Genomic DNA, 17741 nt, shown 5'->3' with positions numbered 1-17741 from the left:
GTTTCCTTAAATAGGACACGTTGTTAACAGGTGCTATATAAATAAAATGTATTTGAATTGTATTCACTTTGTTCATCAAAATGGAAGAGAAAATTAGTCAAACTAAGGTTAGAAAGCAACATAACATGAACTCACCCCAGTTTTTTGTGCCATAACTAACTGCGGACATGAAAAAACCAAGGGAAAACCAGACCTCTCACTCCGTTGCCCTGACAACCTGCCGACCAAGTTTTCTCTTCTCTCCTTTAACCCCTCCCTCCCGCACTCTGCTTTCCCTTTTCCAGACACAGCTGGTATGCAGCACTTCTAAGCTGGGTCTTGATAAAAAAACTGCAATAAATGTTTCAAACTTTTCAAAATCCACACCGAGAGGAGAGAATTGTGCACCTGTGAGAGAAGAGCTAAGCATGCATAGTAGCATACTCAAGAAGTTGTTTTGACGGATTTGTGGTTTCAGTAGGGACATTTAACCAAAATATAACTGTGTAATTATTTTTTGTTTCTGTGAAAATGTTCTGCAGGTGAAGGTTTTACACACAATCTAAAAATTGAGGTTTTTGGTACAAATAAATATTTAGTTTTACAAGTTAATTTTTCAGTTAAATTCAATTCAATAGGCTTGCTGTGCAACTTCTCACATTGTAATTCACAGATGTTTACAAACAAAATACAAGTACATGTCAATGTACCTTGGTACGGGTTTCAAATATTGCAACCTCTTTCATTTCATAACCTGGTAAAAAGAATTTCTCTAGCCCTCCATGTCATTTGTTTGAGCTGGTAGGGCCCCCATTCCTTCCATTGTTATGTAAGCTTTGGTCTCTGTCAGACTCCACACTGGCCATAACCACACCCACTACAGGGTGCCTGTTATAATGCTTAAAGCCACATTACTCACTGGGATTTTGTGAAAGGACACAGAACAAGGCCCTAACATGTCTCTGGAACAAATGTCCTCATATTCCTTGCATTTGTGTTTTTCTCTGCTACTTCTGTTTAAAGCGCAACAGCAGGGTCTTGCCGCTCGTCCGTTACTTGTGTTTCTTCTCGATGGTTTTCGCTATGACTACATTGACAACCTACACGAACTGCCAGGATTTCGCGAGGTTGTAGACAGAGGAGTGAAGGCGGACTACATGACTCCAGATTTCCCAAGTCTGTCATACCCAAATTACTACTCTTTAATGACAGGTAAGATGTCAAGCCATCTATCTTGTAATCTGTTCACAAACAGAATGACATCAGATCATAATATAAATGGATCATAATTATTTTTTACTGTATAGTTTAGGGGTGCTCACACTTTTTCAGCATGCAAGCTACTTATAAAACTACCAAGTCAAAATGATCTACCTACCCACGACAAAAATGCAAAACACATTATTATTTTCAAGTTTATTAAGGATTATTTCTATGTACAAAGTATGGTGATGTACCTTGCATAACTGAATAAGCTAATATTGCACAACACACCTAATAAGTATTTACATTTAGTTTACTTTGATGACTTGCACTAAATTGAATCAGCCAGGGATGCATGGTGCAGACAGTAGCTGCTGACAGCCAGCCTCAAGCACAAATGTTCATCAGTCATGGTGAAACGGTATTTGGACTTAATGATCTTCATGTATGAAAAGGCTGACTCACATAAATAAGTGAAGCCTAATAATGCAGTCAAGGAGGTAGCACATTTCCTCATGTTGGGGTACTTTTCCACTGTGAGTAAGTTCCAGAACTGTCCATGAGCTCTCGACATCAGCTCAATGTCAGTTTGTTGAGTCAAAATATCATCTTCCACTCCAGAAATTTCAAGTGAAACAGTGCTGCAATGCAGTGGCGGCTGGCCAGTAGGGGGCGCTCGGGCGTCGCCCCCTTTAAATTGTTTAGATAATAAATGATTTCTGAACTGCAAAGTACTTAGAAATGTATTTATTCATACTGTGTGTCCAATAGACATGTTAGAATTTATTAAAATAGTAAATACATAATTCTATTTAATTGCTCACATTGTGCACACTTCCTATCTTATGTGCAGGGCGCCGTTCTAATGAGAGTGAATGTAGGCACGTCAACTTGGGCAAGCACGTGATCTGAGGCTGACTTTTAATTGGTTATTTAAGGTTTTCCACAGGGCGCAGCACACCCATTCTGTTGTGTCATTACTGGTAGAGTGTCAGTACTGGCAAATTTTTTTTAAAACATTGTATGATTGGACAATCCCCGATTCGACTCATTAGCGCAGCTGCAGTTCATTAGGTTGATTCACGTTTACGTTTGCAAAGTGGAGTAGTTTCAAAATGAGAGAAAATTCTGTTTTGTCTTTACAAAAAAATGCTTTTACAAAGCGTTTACTTGAAGAAAAAAACAAGATAAAGGAGCTTGGACCGGATCGTCTTAATTTACAAATTCAGCAGCAGGCAAGTGATCTCTCCACTCCATGGTTGGACAAAGCAGTGTAGGTAGTAGTCAGCCAGTGAAGAAGCGTCGGACACTCGGTGTAGAAGACCATGAAAGGATTGCTGCAGACGTGAGTTGTTGTGGAAAATCACTGTTACACTGGTTTATAGTAATGTTATTTAATATATTAGGAAGATGTGTGTTGTAGTTAGAAATACCTTTAGTTGTGTCTATGCTGTGTAGGTATGTTGATATGTTTGTCAGCAAGATATTTTATTATTTAAGTTGTACTGAAATTTATGGGTAATGGGGAATAAAACATTTGGTTACTGATTTTGTATAATCTTGTCCCACAAAAATGCTGTAACACATTTCATAACACAGCCTTAAAAAATGGCAGCAAATGTTATTAAAATCAGGAAAACAATCTAGAAGAAGTCTTTTCAGAAACTGTCACGCTCTTGAAGATCCTCATCACCACACCCATAACCACAGCAGAAGCTGAAAGGTGCTTTTCAACTCTGAAAAGAATCAAGACTTTTCTGAGAAACTCAATGACTCAGGACAGGCTGAATGCATTGGCCATGTTGTCAATGGAGAAAAGACTAGACACAGAGATGACTGACTTTAACAAGAATATAATTGAGAAATTTGCTGGGCAGAAGGAAAGGAGGGCAAAATTCATGTTCAAATAGTGCTATTTTTTAAGATTTGTTTTGTTTGTTTTTCATTTGTTTGTGTGCGCCCCCCTCAGTTTTTTTAGCACCAGCCGCCACTGCTGCAATGTTTGATGCGAGTGAATCAACCTCAGCATCTTCCTGAAAAGGATAGCACAGGAATGTAGCGACTGGTTTGAGCAAAGAAAAGTCTTGAAAGCGTTTGTCAAACTCTGACAGACAATTGTTCATCTGCTCCATGTAGCATGCACTGTCAAGTTGCTCAAAGGCCTTCCCTTGACGCCAGGTTCTGGAATTTTGCCAAATCATGGCGCTGCAGCTTTGAGGCTAAATGTTGCATCTTTCGTTTGAAAGCGTTAACTGAGCTAACTGGTCACCGTTTTGTCTTTTCCTTGCAGCTCAAGGTTAAGATCATTCTACAAGTTGGCCAGATCAGTTAAAAAAGCCAAGTCAAACAGCCATTGACCATCATTTAGTTGCTCGTATTCTGCATGTCCAGATACAAGGAAAAACTCTTCAATCTCCGGACAGCAAATTTTAGCAACCAATTTTAGTACACATTTGTAAATCTTGGTACACATTTGCAAATCTCAGTACACATTAGTAGATCTGAATACAGATTTGTGGATTCTTTACACATTTGCAAACCGGATTACACACACAGGTTGTTTTACACATTTGCAGATTGTTGTACAGACACACAAATCTCCTCACACATTTACAGATTTATTTACACATTTTCAAATCCCACTGCGCACACACAAATCGAGATACAGACACACAACTCTCCACACACATTTGCAAATAATATTACAACAATATTGCCCCCATAGAATCAGCTCACTTTTATGTTCTTTAAACTGTTCTGCTTCTGGACTCCAATGAATTTTATCTGACATTGCCATAGGTGTTTCATAAATGAAAATGTGGAATCTTTTTTTCACTTTGTATTTGTTTACCGTTTTCAGATAGGACAGTGTCCTAAATAGCACATTTGTTTTTGCACCCTCTGCAGTTTGTCTTTGCTGAATTTGTTTTCTGTTTTTGCAAGATGTTTGAGGAGCTGCAGAGAGTCCTCTCTGAGAGTCCTCTCTGCAGCCTTGCTCTGTTTTAGACGCAATTAAGAGGTCATCCACGTACACCAAAATTTGACTGCCATTGTCTGGATTGAAATTCTCCAGGCATGTAAACATTGGTGTGTGAAAATAGTTGAGCTGTCAGCAAATCCCTGTGGTAGTCTGGTATAAGCGTACTTTTTCCCTTTGAATGTAAATGTAAACCAAAACTGTGAGTCTGGATGAACAGTGTAACGCTTTGGGTTATGTGGAAGGGAGGAGAGGAGGCGGCAGGTTCGATGGTCAAAAACTCACAACCACACTGGTACTGGGAATTCTATTGTTGTTATTTAATAAACACTCTCTTCACCAACCTTACGAAGCCCGGTTGAACGGCTGCTATATTATCAAACATGAAATGAGACAGAGTCCAAACAACCCTTAACGTCACCAAAATTCGGCAGCTAACATGACCGTCTCAGTTTATGTGTGCATATATAATTTCTCCCGCGTTCTCTACAGAGAAAAACAGTGGCACATACTTATGACGTCATTAGCGATACTAGATTATCTTAAAGAGACATTATACAATTACGGCTGTTACAACAGGAACAGGGATAAATGCATTACTTAAATCAATAATAGTGAAAACCTTGTTGTCAGGGTCTAACGTGTTTAGCAACGTATGTGGGTCCCGGTACATTAGGACCGTGAGTTTGAACTGCTTCATTAACAGCTCGCAAATCTTGAATCATTCTCCAATTTCTTCCATCAGATTTCTGGACTGGAAAAATAGGAGTGTTGCAGGGTGAATCTGAATACGGCCTAATTACTCCTGCTTCTACCAGATTTTGTACAACAGGTTATATGCCCTCCTGTGCTTCCGGTTTTAAAGGGTACTGTTTTATGCACGGCCTGTACTGTGATCTCGGGGTTATCTTTACAGAGGCGACCGTTGTTAGTAGTCCTACATCCGTGGGACCCATGGCCCATAACGCTGTGGATATTTTGCTAAGATCAATTTCATCAGATTCAGATAGAAAAATGGAGTCTGGTCTTTTTCTCGGATTGACTATTATTTTATTGATGCTAAACTAATTTCTAAAGTACTGTCTGTTAATTATCACCCTATTGTTATTTCTGACCACACCCCTCTTTCTTTAGATATTCAATTTTATTTACAACCCAGGTACTCCACACCTTGAAGGTTCAATACATTACTCCTTTCAGATGATAACTTTACAGAATTCATTGCAACCAAAATTGATGGTTATATTTACACTAATCAGAATGATATGGAACCAGTTTCCCCTTCACTGATGTGGGAATCACTAAAAGCATATTTTCGGGGACAAATCATTTCTTACTCTGCCCACTTGAATATGTCCCGTAAGGCCAAATTACATTAACTCTGTATTAATATCACCAAATTGGACCAACAACTTGCTTCACGCCCCTCTGCCAGCTTACTTAAACAACGTGTTGACTTACACACTGAATGTGATCTCATTACCACTAGTGATGCAGAGTGACTTCTCTTACGATCACGCTCCACATATTATGAACATGGCGATAAGGCAAGCATGCACCTAGCTCACCAACTTCGTCGCCAGGCAGCCTTGTGTATAATTCCTCAGATAAAAGATTCATCTGGCTCATTGCATAAGGATCCCACTGCCATCAATTCTGTTTTTCATTCATTTTATTCCTCTTTATATGAGTCAGAGTCTCCACCAGACACCACTGAAATGAATTAATTCCTAGATTGTCTAAATTTTTCTATGATAAGTTCTGAGGCTGCTAAGAAACTTGACTTACCATTAACGGTGGAAGAAAATCACATGTGCTGTGAGAAGCATGCAAAATAACAAAGCTTCTGGCCCTGATGGATTTTCTGTGGAATTCTTTAAGAGATTCCAGGATAAACTGTCCCCTTTACTGCATGCTGTTTATAAGGAATCATTAGAACATGGCAACTCTCCCTCCCACTTTAAGTCTCCTCTTGAAAAAAGATAAGGATCCAAATCTCTGTAGATCATATAGACCTCTCTCATTAATACATATAGATGTCAAGATCCTTGCAAAAGCTTTGGCCTCCCACCTGGAAAACATTGTACAGACTATTGTCTCATACTAGCAAACTGGGTTTGGGCAAAAGGGGGCAAAAGGGGAGACAGTTATTCTTTAATGTCCGCATGCTCCTAAATATTATTTACTCTAAAACTACCACAACAACACCCGAAGTAGTAATTTCAATTGACCCTGAAAAAGCATTGAACGGGGTTGAATGGGACTATTTATTTACTGTACTAAAAAAATTTGGACAGGGCAATGGGTTCATTTCGTGGATATGCCTACTCTATGCATCTCCACAAGCAAATATCTCCATTAATGGCATCCAGTCTAGTTTTTTCACTCTATCCCTTGGCACCAGACAAGGCTGTCGCCTTTCTCCTTTATTGTTTGCACTAGCGATAGAGCCCTTGTCAATTTTTTTGAGATCCTCCTCGACTTTTACTGGGATTTCACATTTGGGCACAGAATTTAAGTTGTCACTTTATGCTGATAATTTATTGTTGTATCTCTCAGATCCTGTTCTTTCCATTCCCACAATTTTATCTGTTTTCTGGAGATTCAGCTCATTCTCTGGCTACAAAGTGAATATCTCTAAAAGTGAATGCTACCTTATTAACGCTTCAGCCTTACAGCTTACACAGTTAGATATCCCTTTTAATTTAAACCTGACTGGCTTTAGGTATCTCGGGATCAACATTACCAGAACATTAAATTCTCTTTTTTCAGCTAATTTCTCGCCTTTATTGTCTAAAATTAAAATAGACCTACAAAGATGGAGAAGTCTACCACTCTTGTTAATAGGAAGAATTAATGCAGTTAAAATGAACATTTTGCCCAAATTTCTGTTTTTGTTTCATTGTCTCCCACTTTTCCTGCCAAAGCAGTTTTTTAAAACAATTGATCAGACTATGTCTGACTTCCTATGCTGTGGAAAGGCTCCCAGGATCCGCAAATCCACACTTCAGAGATGTAAATTCAATGGTGGACTGGCACTTCCAAATTTTCAATTCTATTATTAGGCGGCACACATTAAAGAAATCTCATTCTGGCTCAAATTTATGAATCTGCCATGGTGCAACTTGGAGGCACAGTCATGTGGTTCATCATCCTTATCTGCCCTACTTACTTCCTCTACCCCATCAAACCTCCTGGCTATACAAATAATCAAGTGGTTCTTTCCACACTTAAAATTTGGTATCAATTTAGGAGGCACTTCAAATTTAAGTCAGTATCCACTTTAATTCCTATACTAAAGAATCATTTATTTCAACCTTTATTTACAGATCCAACTTTCCGCATAGCATAATAAAGGCCTGAAGTGTTTTAAAGACTTCTACAAAGATGGTATTTTTCGCAGCTTTGCAAATACTTTCAAATTAGACACTGCGCTAAAATGTTTTGACTGCTCTCCAATTATTGAAGTTAGGGATGCCTGGGACAAGGAACTGGACTTAAACTTGGAGGATGACTGGTGGGACACTGCTCTTAAAACAATTTATACAAGCTCATTCTGCGCCCATCTTACACATACTGTTTAAAGTACTGTTTAAACTCCATTTTTCTAAAACTCGACTGTCACAAATTTATCCCAGTATCGCAGACAAATGTGACAAATGTCATGCCTCACCCTGCAATTTATTCCATATGTTCTGTTTTTGTCCACTACTTTTTTGCTTCAGGTTGAATTACTTTGATACCATGTCAGAAATACTTTCTGTGGTCATAAAAATCTCCCCCCACATTGCCATATTTGGGCTCCCAGAGTTCCATAACCGGTTTACCCCTCACCAACTAGATATTTTGGCATTTACCTCATTACTGGCCAGACGGCGTCTTCTTTTGCACTGGAACTCGACTAAAGCCCCTTCTAGTACACAGTGGCTCAATGACACCATGTCTTTTCTGAAGCTGGAAAAGATCCAATATTCAGTGAAAGGTAATTCTGATACATTTTATGACAAATGGCTTCACTTTCTTACATTCTTCCGCTCTCTTCAGTCCCTTCCTTCTGATTGACCCCTCCCTCGCCCCTTTTTTGGTCTTTTCTTTTCATCTTTCCTTTATTTATACTTAATTATAGCTTAATAAGATCTTTGGTTATTTAGTTGTTACTATTAGGATGTTCATTATTTCATTTATTATTTTCTTTCAGTTGCGTGGTGTACTGTTCATACCACTTAATTAACAAAAACACCCTGGGAAGTTGATTGTATGCTTTGTTTTCAACTCTTCGAGATGCACAGTATCTTTATGGTGCCAATATATACATATTGTTAATTACTATGATGCCCAATGGGAAAAGGATGCACACATCTCTATTGTAATGTGCATTACTTCCTAATAAAAATATGAAAAAAAAAGAAAAAAGATCATGAACTTGAGGCTTGGAATCAAATAGAACCTTGAGGATTGTTGGTACAGAGCTGTGCTAGGGCTGTAAAACCACCCTGTTGTCTCTGGGTCAGTCTGGAGCCTGTTTCCCTCCGTTGAGCTTGACTAAATTTAAAAAGGGAAAGGTGTGGCACCTGGGGTAGTTTGTACATTTGTTCTACAGATTGTGGCAATAAAACTATTGCTGCAGTGAATGAGATTCCATCTGTGTACATATTTTTAGTAATTAAGACCGCTATCTTTTCTCTGAAAAACTGTTTAGCATACTGCAGATCTGGACTTTGGCACACATTCATTGTGACATGCAAATTAGCGAGTGGAGCTTCATCTATGGGATGTGTTAAAGTGGCTCTAGCTTCATGCACAAGTTTACTTTTCTCAGGAATTTGTTGCATAAAAGGTAAATGTAACGCATAGAAAACTGGGAGTTGTTGAGTTAATGCATAAATATTATCCACCCGTACAGCTTTCATTCCCCCTTCAGTGGGGAATATAGCAATGCCTAATTTTTAATTAAATTTATAATTAAATCTCATCCCAAAAGGTTTATGGGGCAGTTTGGTGACATTACTATTTGTGCATGGCATTTCCTTCCCGTTTGCAGGTCTTTTACTTCTATGGGTCTTGACATCCATTCTCTGGTTGTTTGGTCATTTGCTGACTTAACAAAAATTGGTGTTTTTGACTGTTTAAGACCTGTGTTATCTTTTACACATGTTATGCAAGCTCCTGAGTCACAGAGAAATGTGACATGTTTTCCTTCCATTGATAAAACAATGTAGGGTTTTTCTTTCAACGCATTTAAGAGTTCCCAGGCAGAATACACATTTACAGTTCCTGTCAAATGGTTTTGTTTTTCTCCCTCTAAAGCTTGTCACACCTGGTTGTGAGGTCCACCTCTGTGTCCTCTACCTCTTTGATGAGAATGTTGTGTCAGATTGGGGCACGCCCTAGACCAGAGATCTGGGGCCCGGCATATCCAACACCCTTCATCTGATTTTCGTGGTCTCTGTTGGAAACCTCCACCTCGGCCTTGAGAACCACCCCAGCCTCCTCTGACACCTCATTGGAATCCGCTTCCTCGAGGTGGTCTGGAGTTTTAAAACTCATACACTTCCTGTGGTTCAGGGGTTGGATCTACCCAAAAAACTTGTACACCCCCATCGGGCGGCCCACCTTCCTTTTTAGCGTGCTTTTCTGCGTGTCTAGTGTGCTCTATCATGGTAGCAACTTTTGATCTTCTTAATGTTATGAGGTGTTTCTTCACCCATGCTGAAATGTGGGGGTGAAATCCTCCTAATTACATATTTTTTTATTGTTGCTCTTGCATCAAAAGGTATGCCACTGTGGAATCTGCATTCCTTTTCAAACCTGGTTTTGAATTCATCTACATCCTCCCTTGTTTTTTGTTTAATAGACACCAAATGTCCATAGTCAGCTCTTCTGTTGAAAACCGTATGTGCTGTCTCCATCAGTGCATTCCACTGAACCAGCCGGTCTCCTGCCATGGGGAACTGGTGTGGAAATGCAGTACCATTCTTATCTCTACCTGTATAGTTAGGGTTCCAAGCCCGCGGTGCAGAAAGAATGGGCTATGCAACGCATAGCCGTTCGTCTGCACTGTGTGCAGAGAACCCTATTGTTTTTCGTCTGATTTTCCATTATTTATTAGGGTTCCGAGCCCGCAGCGCAGGCGAACGGCTATGTCGTTCGTCTGCACTGTGTGCATAGAACCCTATTGTTTTTCGTCTGTTTTTAAATTATTAGGGTTCCAAGTCCGCAGCGCAGGCAAATGGCTATGCCATTAGTCTGCTCTGTGAGCAGAGAACACTATTGTTTTTCGTCTGTTTTTCCCATTATTTATTATTATTATTAGGGTTCCAAGCCCGCAGTGCAGGCGAACGACTATGCCGGTCGTCTGCTCTGTGAGCAGAGAAATTCAGACCCCTCAACAACTAGGGGGCGCTATAACAAAGGACAATGCGTTTTGGCCTATAACCACCAAACTACTGGTCCCACACTCAAAAACTTCACATCACTTTGTTTATTGGATGATTCTGCAAAATAAAGGGAATTGGCACACCCTTTGTTTCCCAGCTAGTTTTCGCGCTACATGGCTACAAAGCTTAAACCTTTCTAGTTAAACTCCTCCTACATATTTTGTGCAATCCGCGCAAAACTCCATATATAACCATGTAATGGACAAATAAAAAAAGTTAACGCTGCGGATTTTTGAATTTTGACTTTTTCGAAAAGTAACGCTAAAATAAGTGATTGTTAGCTAGCTAGCTCTAAATGTAATTGCTGATTATTCTAAAACCATAATAGATTTTGACATGTCCTATATAACACATAGTCCAAATAAGATTTTGCACATGTGACCCACGTTTGAGAAACATCCATCAATAGGGGGCGCTGTGATGTCAAGAAATCTACTACGCAAGAATGGCTTATCCGATTTTTACAAAACCTTTTTCATCCCCTTCCAGTAATAGCCCTTAACTAAAGTCTTAAATATGGTAATGATTGAAACAAGTGGGCGGGGCCTATTTCCAAAAGTGTGAAAAAAAACTTTAAAACTTCAAAAAATTACTAAAAATCAATTTTGTGGTGTAACAAGCTCGGATTTTCAGGATGTATTCCTTGAATAAGGTGCAACAATTCTCTCACTGCATGTATTCCAGTTTTTGAAAGTGCCACACTCTGTTTTTTTCAAAGTTTGTAAAATGGAGAAATCAATGTATTTTCCACCAATATTGGTCTATCCCAATAAAAATGGCCTCTATCTGTAAAGCACAGCCAGAATAAACATGTCTTTCAGTTTGGTAAAAATCCAGGCGATTTTGACCAATTTACAAGATTTTAAAAATTAATGATACAAGATTATAAAGTTTAATATTTTTTTTCTCTGAATCCATTTTTTTAATGACCATCAAAAAAATCGTGTGGTTACATAAAACACTCTTGGACATTCATGAATTTTTTTAGAATTTTAGAGCAAACCGTTGATTTTTAACAAATTTATGAAATTTGTGATCAGTTCACAGCTCTCATCATCCAGAGCTCTGCCATCCAGAACTGTGAACAGGGCGGCCATTATGCCCATATTTGGGCACATCACCGGAAGTGACATCACATCCCATGTTTTTTCTAAGCGGAGCAGTGACTTGAAATGGGAGGATAGCTTTTAGAGTTTTGAGAAGAACACATAATTTAAAAAATTTAATTGAATATAAAAAAGATCAAGCAGAAGCAAGGAAAGTTATTTAGAAGGCAAAGAAGACAAAATGGAGAGATTTTTGTTATTCAATAGGCAGAACAACTTCTATAGCTGAGGTATGGGGAATGATTAAGAAAATGAAGGGAAATAGATCAGAGAGAACATATCCAGCCCTAAAACATGAAGAAGGAACAGCATTAACAAATGAATAAAAAGTAGAAGTAATGGCAAGAACATTTGCAAAGATCCATTGTTCAGATATGGATCAGACTTATTCGAAAAGTAACGCTATAATATAAATGGATAGATAGATAGATAGATAGACTTAGAGAGAATTAGAAAACTTTATTTGTCATTTTGTATGCACAGAGTGCGTACAGAACGAAATTCTGTTGCATACAGCTTGTAAATTGCAGTAAAATAAATTACAGTATAAGGTGCAGCAGTGATTTGAAGTAAACAATTGAAATGCAAACAAATCAGGAGAAGTCACAGTGTACAGGTGTGTACTTTTAAAAAAACATTTGTATATGCAGAATTGATTGTGCAGAGGGCAATTTGTGCAAGAATACAGCTTGTAAATTACAGTCAATTTAAATTACAGTATAAGGTGCAGCAGTGATTTAAAAGTAAACAATTGAAGTGTAAACAATGCATGAGAAAGTCACAGTGTACAGGTAAGTATTTTTAAAACCATTTGTATGTACTGAATTGATTGTGCAAAGGGCATTTGTGCGAGAATGCATTTAGAAACTGAGAGTTCGACAGCATTTGTAATGCTAGTTGGAGATGCAATGATGCAAAATGAGCAAATATGCGAATGTTGTGCAAAGTTTATGGGTTATAGTTATAGATAGCAGTGACATGCATTCAGGGGAGGCAATCATGGAAAGAAAGAAAACATAGAATAATGATAACAATATATATTGTGATTCACTTAGTCATTTGTAATAATAATTGTTTTTTTAATCTAATTTCCTTATTTTTTTTATCATATTCTCTTTAAAATCGAAGACTTTTGGCTATTTTTAACGTAAATCCTTGGTGGTGCTTGATAGTGAAGCGCCACCAAGCCAGCGATCTTGGCCTCCCCTGGGATTGCGCAATCCCATGTTAACTGCGCTGACTTCCATTCCGTGAATGCATCTTCCTGTCTCTAGATCATAAATTCAATTGTTCAAACACTGATGAACTGATTTTCCACAATTTAATATATGTGGATTACGAATTGTGTTTTGGTCATTAAACTATGTGTTTTCGTGTGCTGCTGGGCGATCATAAAAGCCAAAGAGCTGGTTGTAGGTGAGGCCGGCAATTCCTTGGCCTCTAGGCAGGGGGCGCTCAAGGGGCACCGCTCTGATCCCCAATTAGTAGAGTCAAAGCAAGTTATGGATGTGTTATTAGCGAGTTTTGCTAAACAAGTAAAGCACTAAAAAGACTCTAAACATACAGCTGGAACAGGACTGATGAAGGAAGGCTTTCCTCCCTGGCAGTGAGCTCCACTGAGACTGAGAAACTTTTAAAACTGAAGAAGATAAAAAGAACTTTTACCGGAAAGTGACCGATATTTTTGTTCACAAAGAGCGCAGCTGGACTTCATTTCTAAGTAGAGGTAAGGCAGCGATAATTATTCATGTTTTGTTTTTGTAATGAAATGTGCGTAATGTAGGTTAGTTTTTGAATGTGTTACAAATGTAGAAATCCATCATAACTCATAAACTGCTACCAATCAAATGACAAATAATTTAGTTTTATTTATTTTTTTAACAAATAATCAATATTTTTTCCATGTCTCTTGGTTAATTGATTTGGCTCAACCAGTCTCCTTCAGCACTTTGAGTCTACTCTGTAGAGTGTATATATTTGTAAATCTGACTAATGATGTCAGTGCTTCACCAGCTATGAACCCTACCGCACGTCACTGATAGATAGATATATCTATCAACATCTGCATACCTTGATTCAAATGAAACGATTTTAGACTTATTTAACACTACAAGCTACAAGGATAAGAAGAGAATATCTTGGTTGAACTTGGAATAAAAAGGTATAAGTTACGGGAAACATGTAATTCATATATTATGAGTTGTCATGAAAAGGAGTAATAGCATTAATGGTTTAAAGGGTCACTGTAAATGAAGAACATTCATTATTAATATATATATATATATATATATATATATATATATATATATATATATATATATATATATATATGGGGAACAGTTCATGGTGGGGGTTTGAGGGTCTCTGTTGATGCTATGGGCTGGGGACATGCAGCGCTGGGATGAAATGTCCTTAATGGAGGAAAGAGGAGCCCCTATGATCCCTTCTGCTGTCCCCACCACTCTCCTCATTTTCCACCAGTCGGAACCTGGTATGTATGTATGTATATATATATATATATATATATATATATATATATATATATATATATATATATATATATATATATATTTACACTAATGCTTTAATGTGGCGTTGTATGGAATACATTTAAAAATTCCAGCAGAGGACAGGATTTGATCATGGATGGATCTCTACAAACACACACACATATCTATCTATCCATCCATCCATCCATCCATTTTTTGACCCGCTTAATTCCTCATGGGGTTGCGGGGCTGCTGGTGCCTATCTCCAGCATATATATATATATATATATATATATATATATATATATATATATATATATATATATATATATATATATATATATATATATATATATTAGGGCTGGGCAAGTTAACGCGTTAATTTCGCGTTAATTCATTAGACTATTAACGGCGATATTTATTTTATCGCGCATTAACGCATGTTGCTCACATGCTTTCAGTCAGTGTCAGTCAGCAGGCACGCTGACTGCAGCGCGCTGTCACGGCAGCACTCTCCCGCTCCCCCTCCCCTCTCGTACATGGCTCAGCGGCGCCAGCCAATCAGCACGCAGGCTCAGCCTGGCCCGCCCACTCAGCTCTCACACAAACTTAACAAACAAACAGCTGAGAGAGACCGCAGCAGCGAAAAAACATGAACTGGGGAAGTAGCACCGTTTGGCTTTATTTTAATACCGTAAATGAAATCAAGCTGTATGTTTTGTAAAAAGCCGGTTCATTTCAGTGGAAACACAACAAATTTATCTAAGCACGTGAAAAAACATGAAAACGTCGAGCCCCAGAAACGGAGAGAGGAGACGAAACTTCTCTCACTGCCGCGACAGACCCACAGACGTCTCTGACTGAGGCGTTTCAGTCCTCCAGGGAACATCCAGGTAGATCAGTGGATGGATGGATGGATGGATGGATGTTACTGGAGCCCACACATAACATGTAATTAAGACCTTAAAGGAACCCAGTACATATATTAAAAAGTGTTATTTAAGATAAGATAACATTAGCTAATCCTTTTTTTATCCCACGACGGGGAAATTTATAGGATTAAAGCAACAGGCAGGTGCACACAACACAGACAAAATTACATAAGGATTGAAAAATATAAGAGGTGGATTAGCGAAAAAACACTGAACATAACATTATTATTATTATTATTATTATTATTTAATTGTAATAATAAAATAAAAAACACAAAACCCAAAAGGTCAACAGTTTCATGATACATCAAGCTTAGGGACTGGCTAATATACAGCAGGTCAAAAAAGGCCATATTTTGGCTGCAGTGCTTGCTGTTCTCTTATGAAGAAAAGATCAACTAGTGCACTAAATTCAATAGATGGGTTGAAAATATCCAGTATAAAATAAGTGCTACAAATGTTACAACACTTTTGTTCATATGGCAGCAGAACATTAAAATAAAAGTGCTCTTTACACTACTTTTGAATTCATTCTTGGAGTTTGTAAATACAATGCGATTAATCGCGATTAATCAGGGCGATTAATCGCGATTAAATATTTTAATCGTTGCCCAGCCCTAATATATATATATATATATATATATATGGATATATATAGATATAGATATATAGATAGATATAGATATATATAATATAGGATCACTCTTAACAGACTGTTCCTTCAGAGCCGAATCTGCGTGGAGGTCAACTAACTGCAAGCTAACTGACTCAGAAGTAAATTTATGGTTAAGCACTACAATACAAATATACAGTCAGTTTATCAACATCCCACTGTTAATTCTCCTAGTTCAAACATACTTCATGTAAATTAAAATTATGACTGTTCATTAATATCAAACTAAACAATAGACATTTTAAACCTCGTTTACATCTTAGTTAAATAGCATGAGGCTGTACATGTGTAAATTCCTACGTTGAGCGAGGTACTTGAACCCATCACACACGCAGTATTTGATCCAGTCCGACATTTCTCTGTGTTCAGCGCTGGGTTTCGTCCATACAATGGATGATGGAGAGTATTGGATGTAGAAGGATTTCATGCTCTTTGGTAAGGTGATAACTGTACAAAGACTTGGAAGAGGATTAAAAAAACCTATGCTGTAATTTGTTAAATTACAGGTCATAGTTTCATAATTAAAAAGGATTTTATATTTTTGTTTTACATGGGTGAAAGATGATTCTGGTGTTTTGAGTTGGGAAAAAAATTCAAAGTGCATGTAAAACATCGCAATGTTAATGTGAGGAATGAAGAAAAAACAATGCTGTAAAAAATTGATAAAGTGAGTTTATTTAGCTGAATGCAATAATAATATTATCGTGTGCAGGCTAGGTTTTTTGTTGTTGCTGATCAAAAAGCTGGATCAGACTACTGGATAAGATTCCATGGATTCTCTCTGAAAGGACATGGCGAGCCTGTGCCCCAAGCAGAACTGAACCTCCACTGACATTCTTCTCACTGACGTGAACTTGCCAGTGGTAACCAAAACACGAACCACTGAACAAAGAAAAGAAAAAAACAACTGAACTCGCAACATAATTTGATTTGACTGACGCATGAAAAATATTATATACAGTCACAGATGGTGTTGGGGTAGCTGGGGCTGAGTTCTTCCTGAAGTCCACAACCATCTCCACTATTTTTACAGGGTTGAGCTCTAAGTTGATCTCCCTGCACCAGGTCACCAGATGGTCACCCTCCCACCTGTAGGCGGACTCGTCACCATCAGAGATAAATCCCATGAGAGTGGTGTCGTGCGCAAACTTTAGAAGCTTGACAACCGTTGTTTTCCACCAGTCGAAAGGTGCTGCCGCCTCCACACCACACAGAGAGACAGTTGGTCAGAATGCTCTCTATGGTACTTTTGTAGAAGGTTGTGAGAATGTGCGGGGACAGTTGGGCTCTCCTCATCCTCCGCAGGAAGTACAAGCGCTTCTGTGCCCTCCTCACCAGATTTGGTGTTCACAGAGCAGGTGAGGTTGTCTGTGATGTGCACCCTGAGGAATTTGGTGCTGCTAACCACCTCCACAGCTGAGCTGTTGATGAGTTTGTGTCATCTGCGAACTTCATGATGTGATTGGGGGTGAACCTGGGGGTGCAGTCGTGTGTCATCAGAGTAAACAACAGGGGGCTGCGGACGCAGCCCTAAGGGGAGCTCGTGCTGAGGGTGATGACATCAGAGGTGGACTGTCAGGCCCGGACTGACAGTGGTCAGGAGGTGAGGAAGTGTTGAGGGGTGTGCTGAAGCCCAGATGTTCCAGTTTTTCCACCAGATGCTGTGGGATGAGGGTGTTGAACGTTAAAGTCCAGGAACATGCTCAAAGGGGGCGCGGCGTAGGTGGGCTTGGATGAGGGTGTTGAATGCTGAAGTCCAGGAACATGCTCAAAGGGGGCGGTGCGTGGGCTTGGAACCCGTTAATAACTGCTTGCAGTTCTAGTTATTATTACGGGGAAAAAATTCTCTGCTAAAACGCGTTGGGCGGCGAAAGTGGATTTGTAACAAACCTATTGAATCAGGTATCTAAGTACAGAATGTGCACCGCTACTCAAACCCAGAAAT

At 38.7% G+C, this 17741-nt stretch overlaps 1 protein-coding gene across 1 annotated transcript in view; it reads left to right on the top strand.

Annotated features, from left to right (window-relative positions):
• The first annotated feature begins 725 nt into the window (after window positions 1–725).
• Window positions 726–17741, top strand: part of enpp6 (ectonucleotide pyrophosphatase/phosphodiesterase 6) — a 162644-nt gene continuing 145628 nt past the window's right edge. Inside the window, exon 1 of the mRNA XM_036130043.1 lies at window positions 726–1191. Within this exon, the coding sequence (XP_035985936.1) occupies window positions 936–1191 (256 nt within the window). The 5' untranslated portion in view covers window positions 726–935. The remainder of the gene's footprint in view (window positions 1192–17741) is intronic.

This window comes from Fundulus heteroclitus, unplaced genomic scaffold (assembly GCF_011125445.2).
Source record: "Fundulus heteroclitus isolate FHET01 unplaced genomic scaffold, MU-UCD_Fhet_4.1 scaffold_28, whole genome shotgun sequence".
In the NCBI taxonomy this organism is placed as follows: domain Eukaryota; kingdom Metazoa; phylum Chordata; class Actinopteri; order Cyprinodontiformes; family Fundulidae; genus Fundulus; species Fundulus heteroclitus.
The sequence above is the reverse complement of the archived record's forward strand: the minus strand, read 5'-3'. Positions and strand labels throughout refer to the sequence as shown.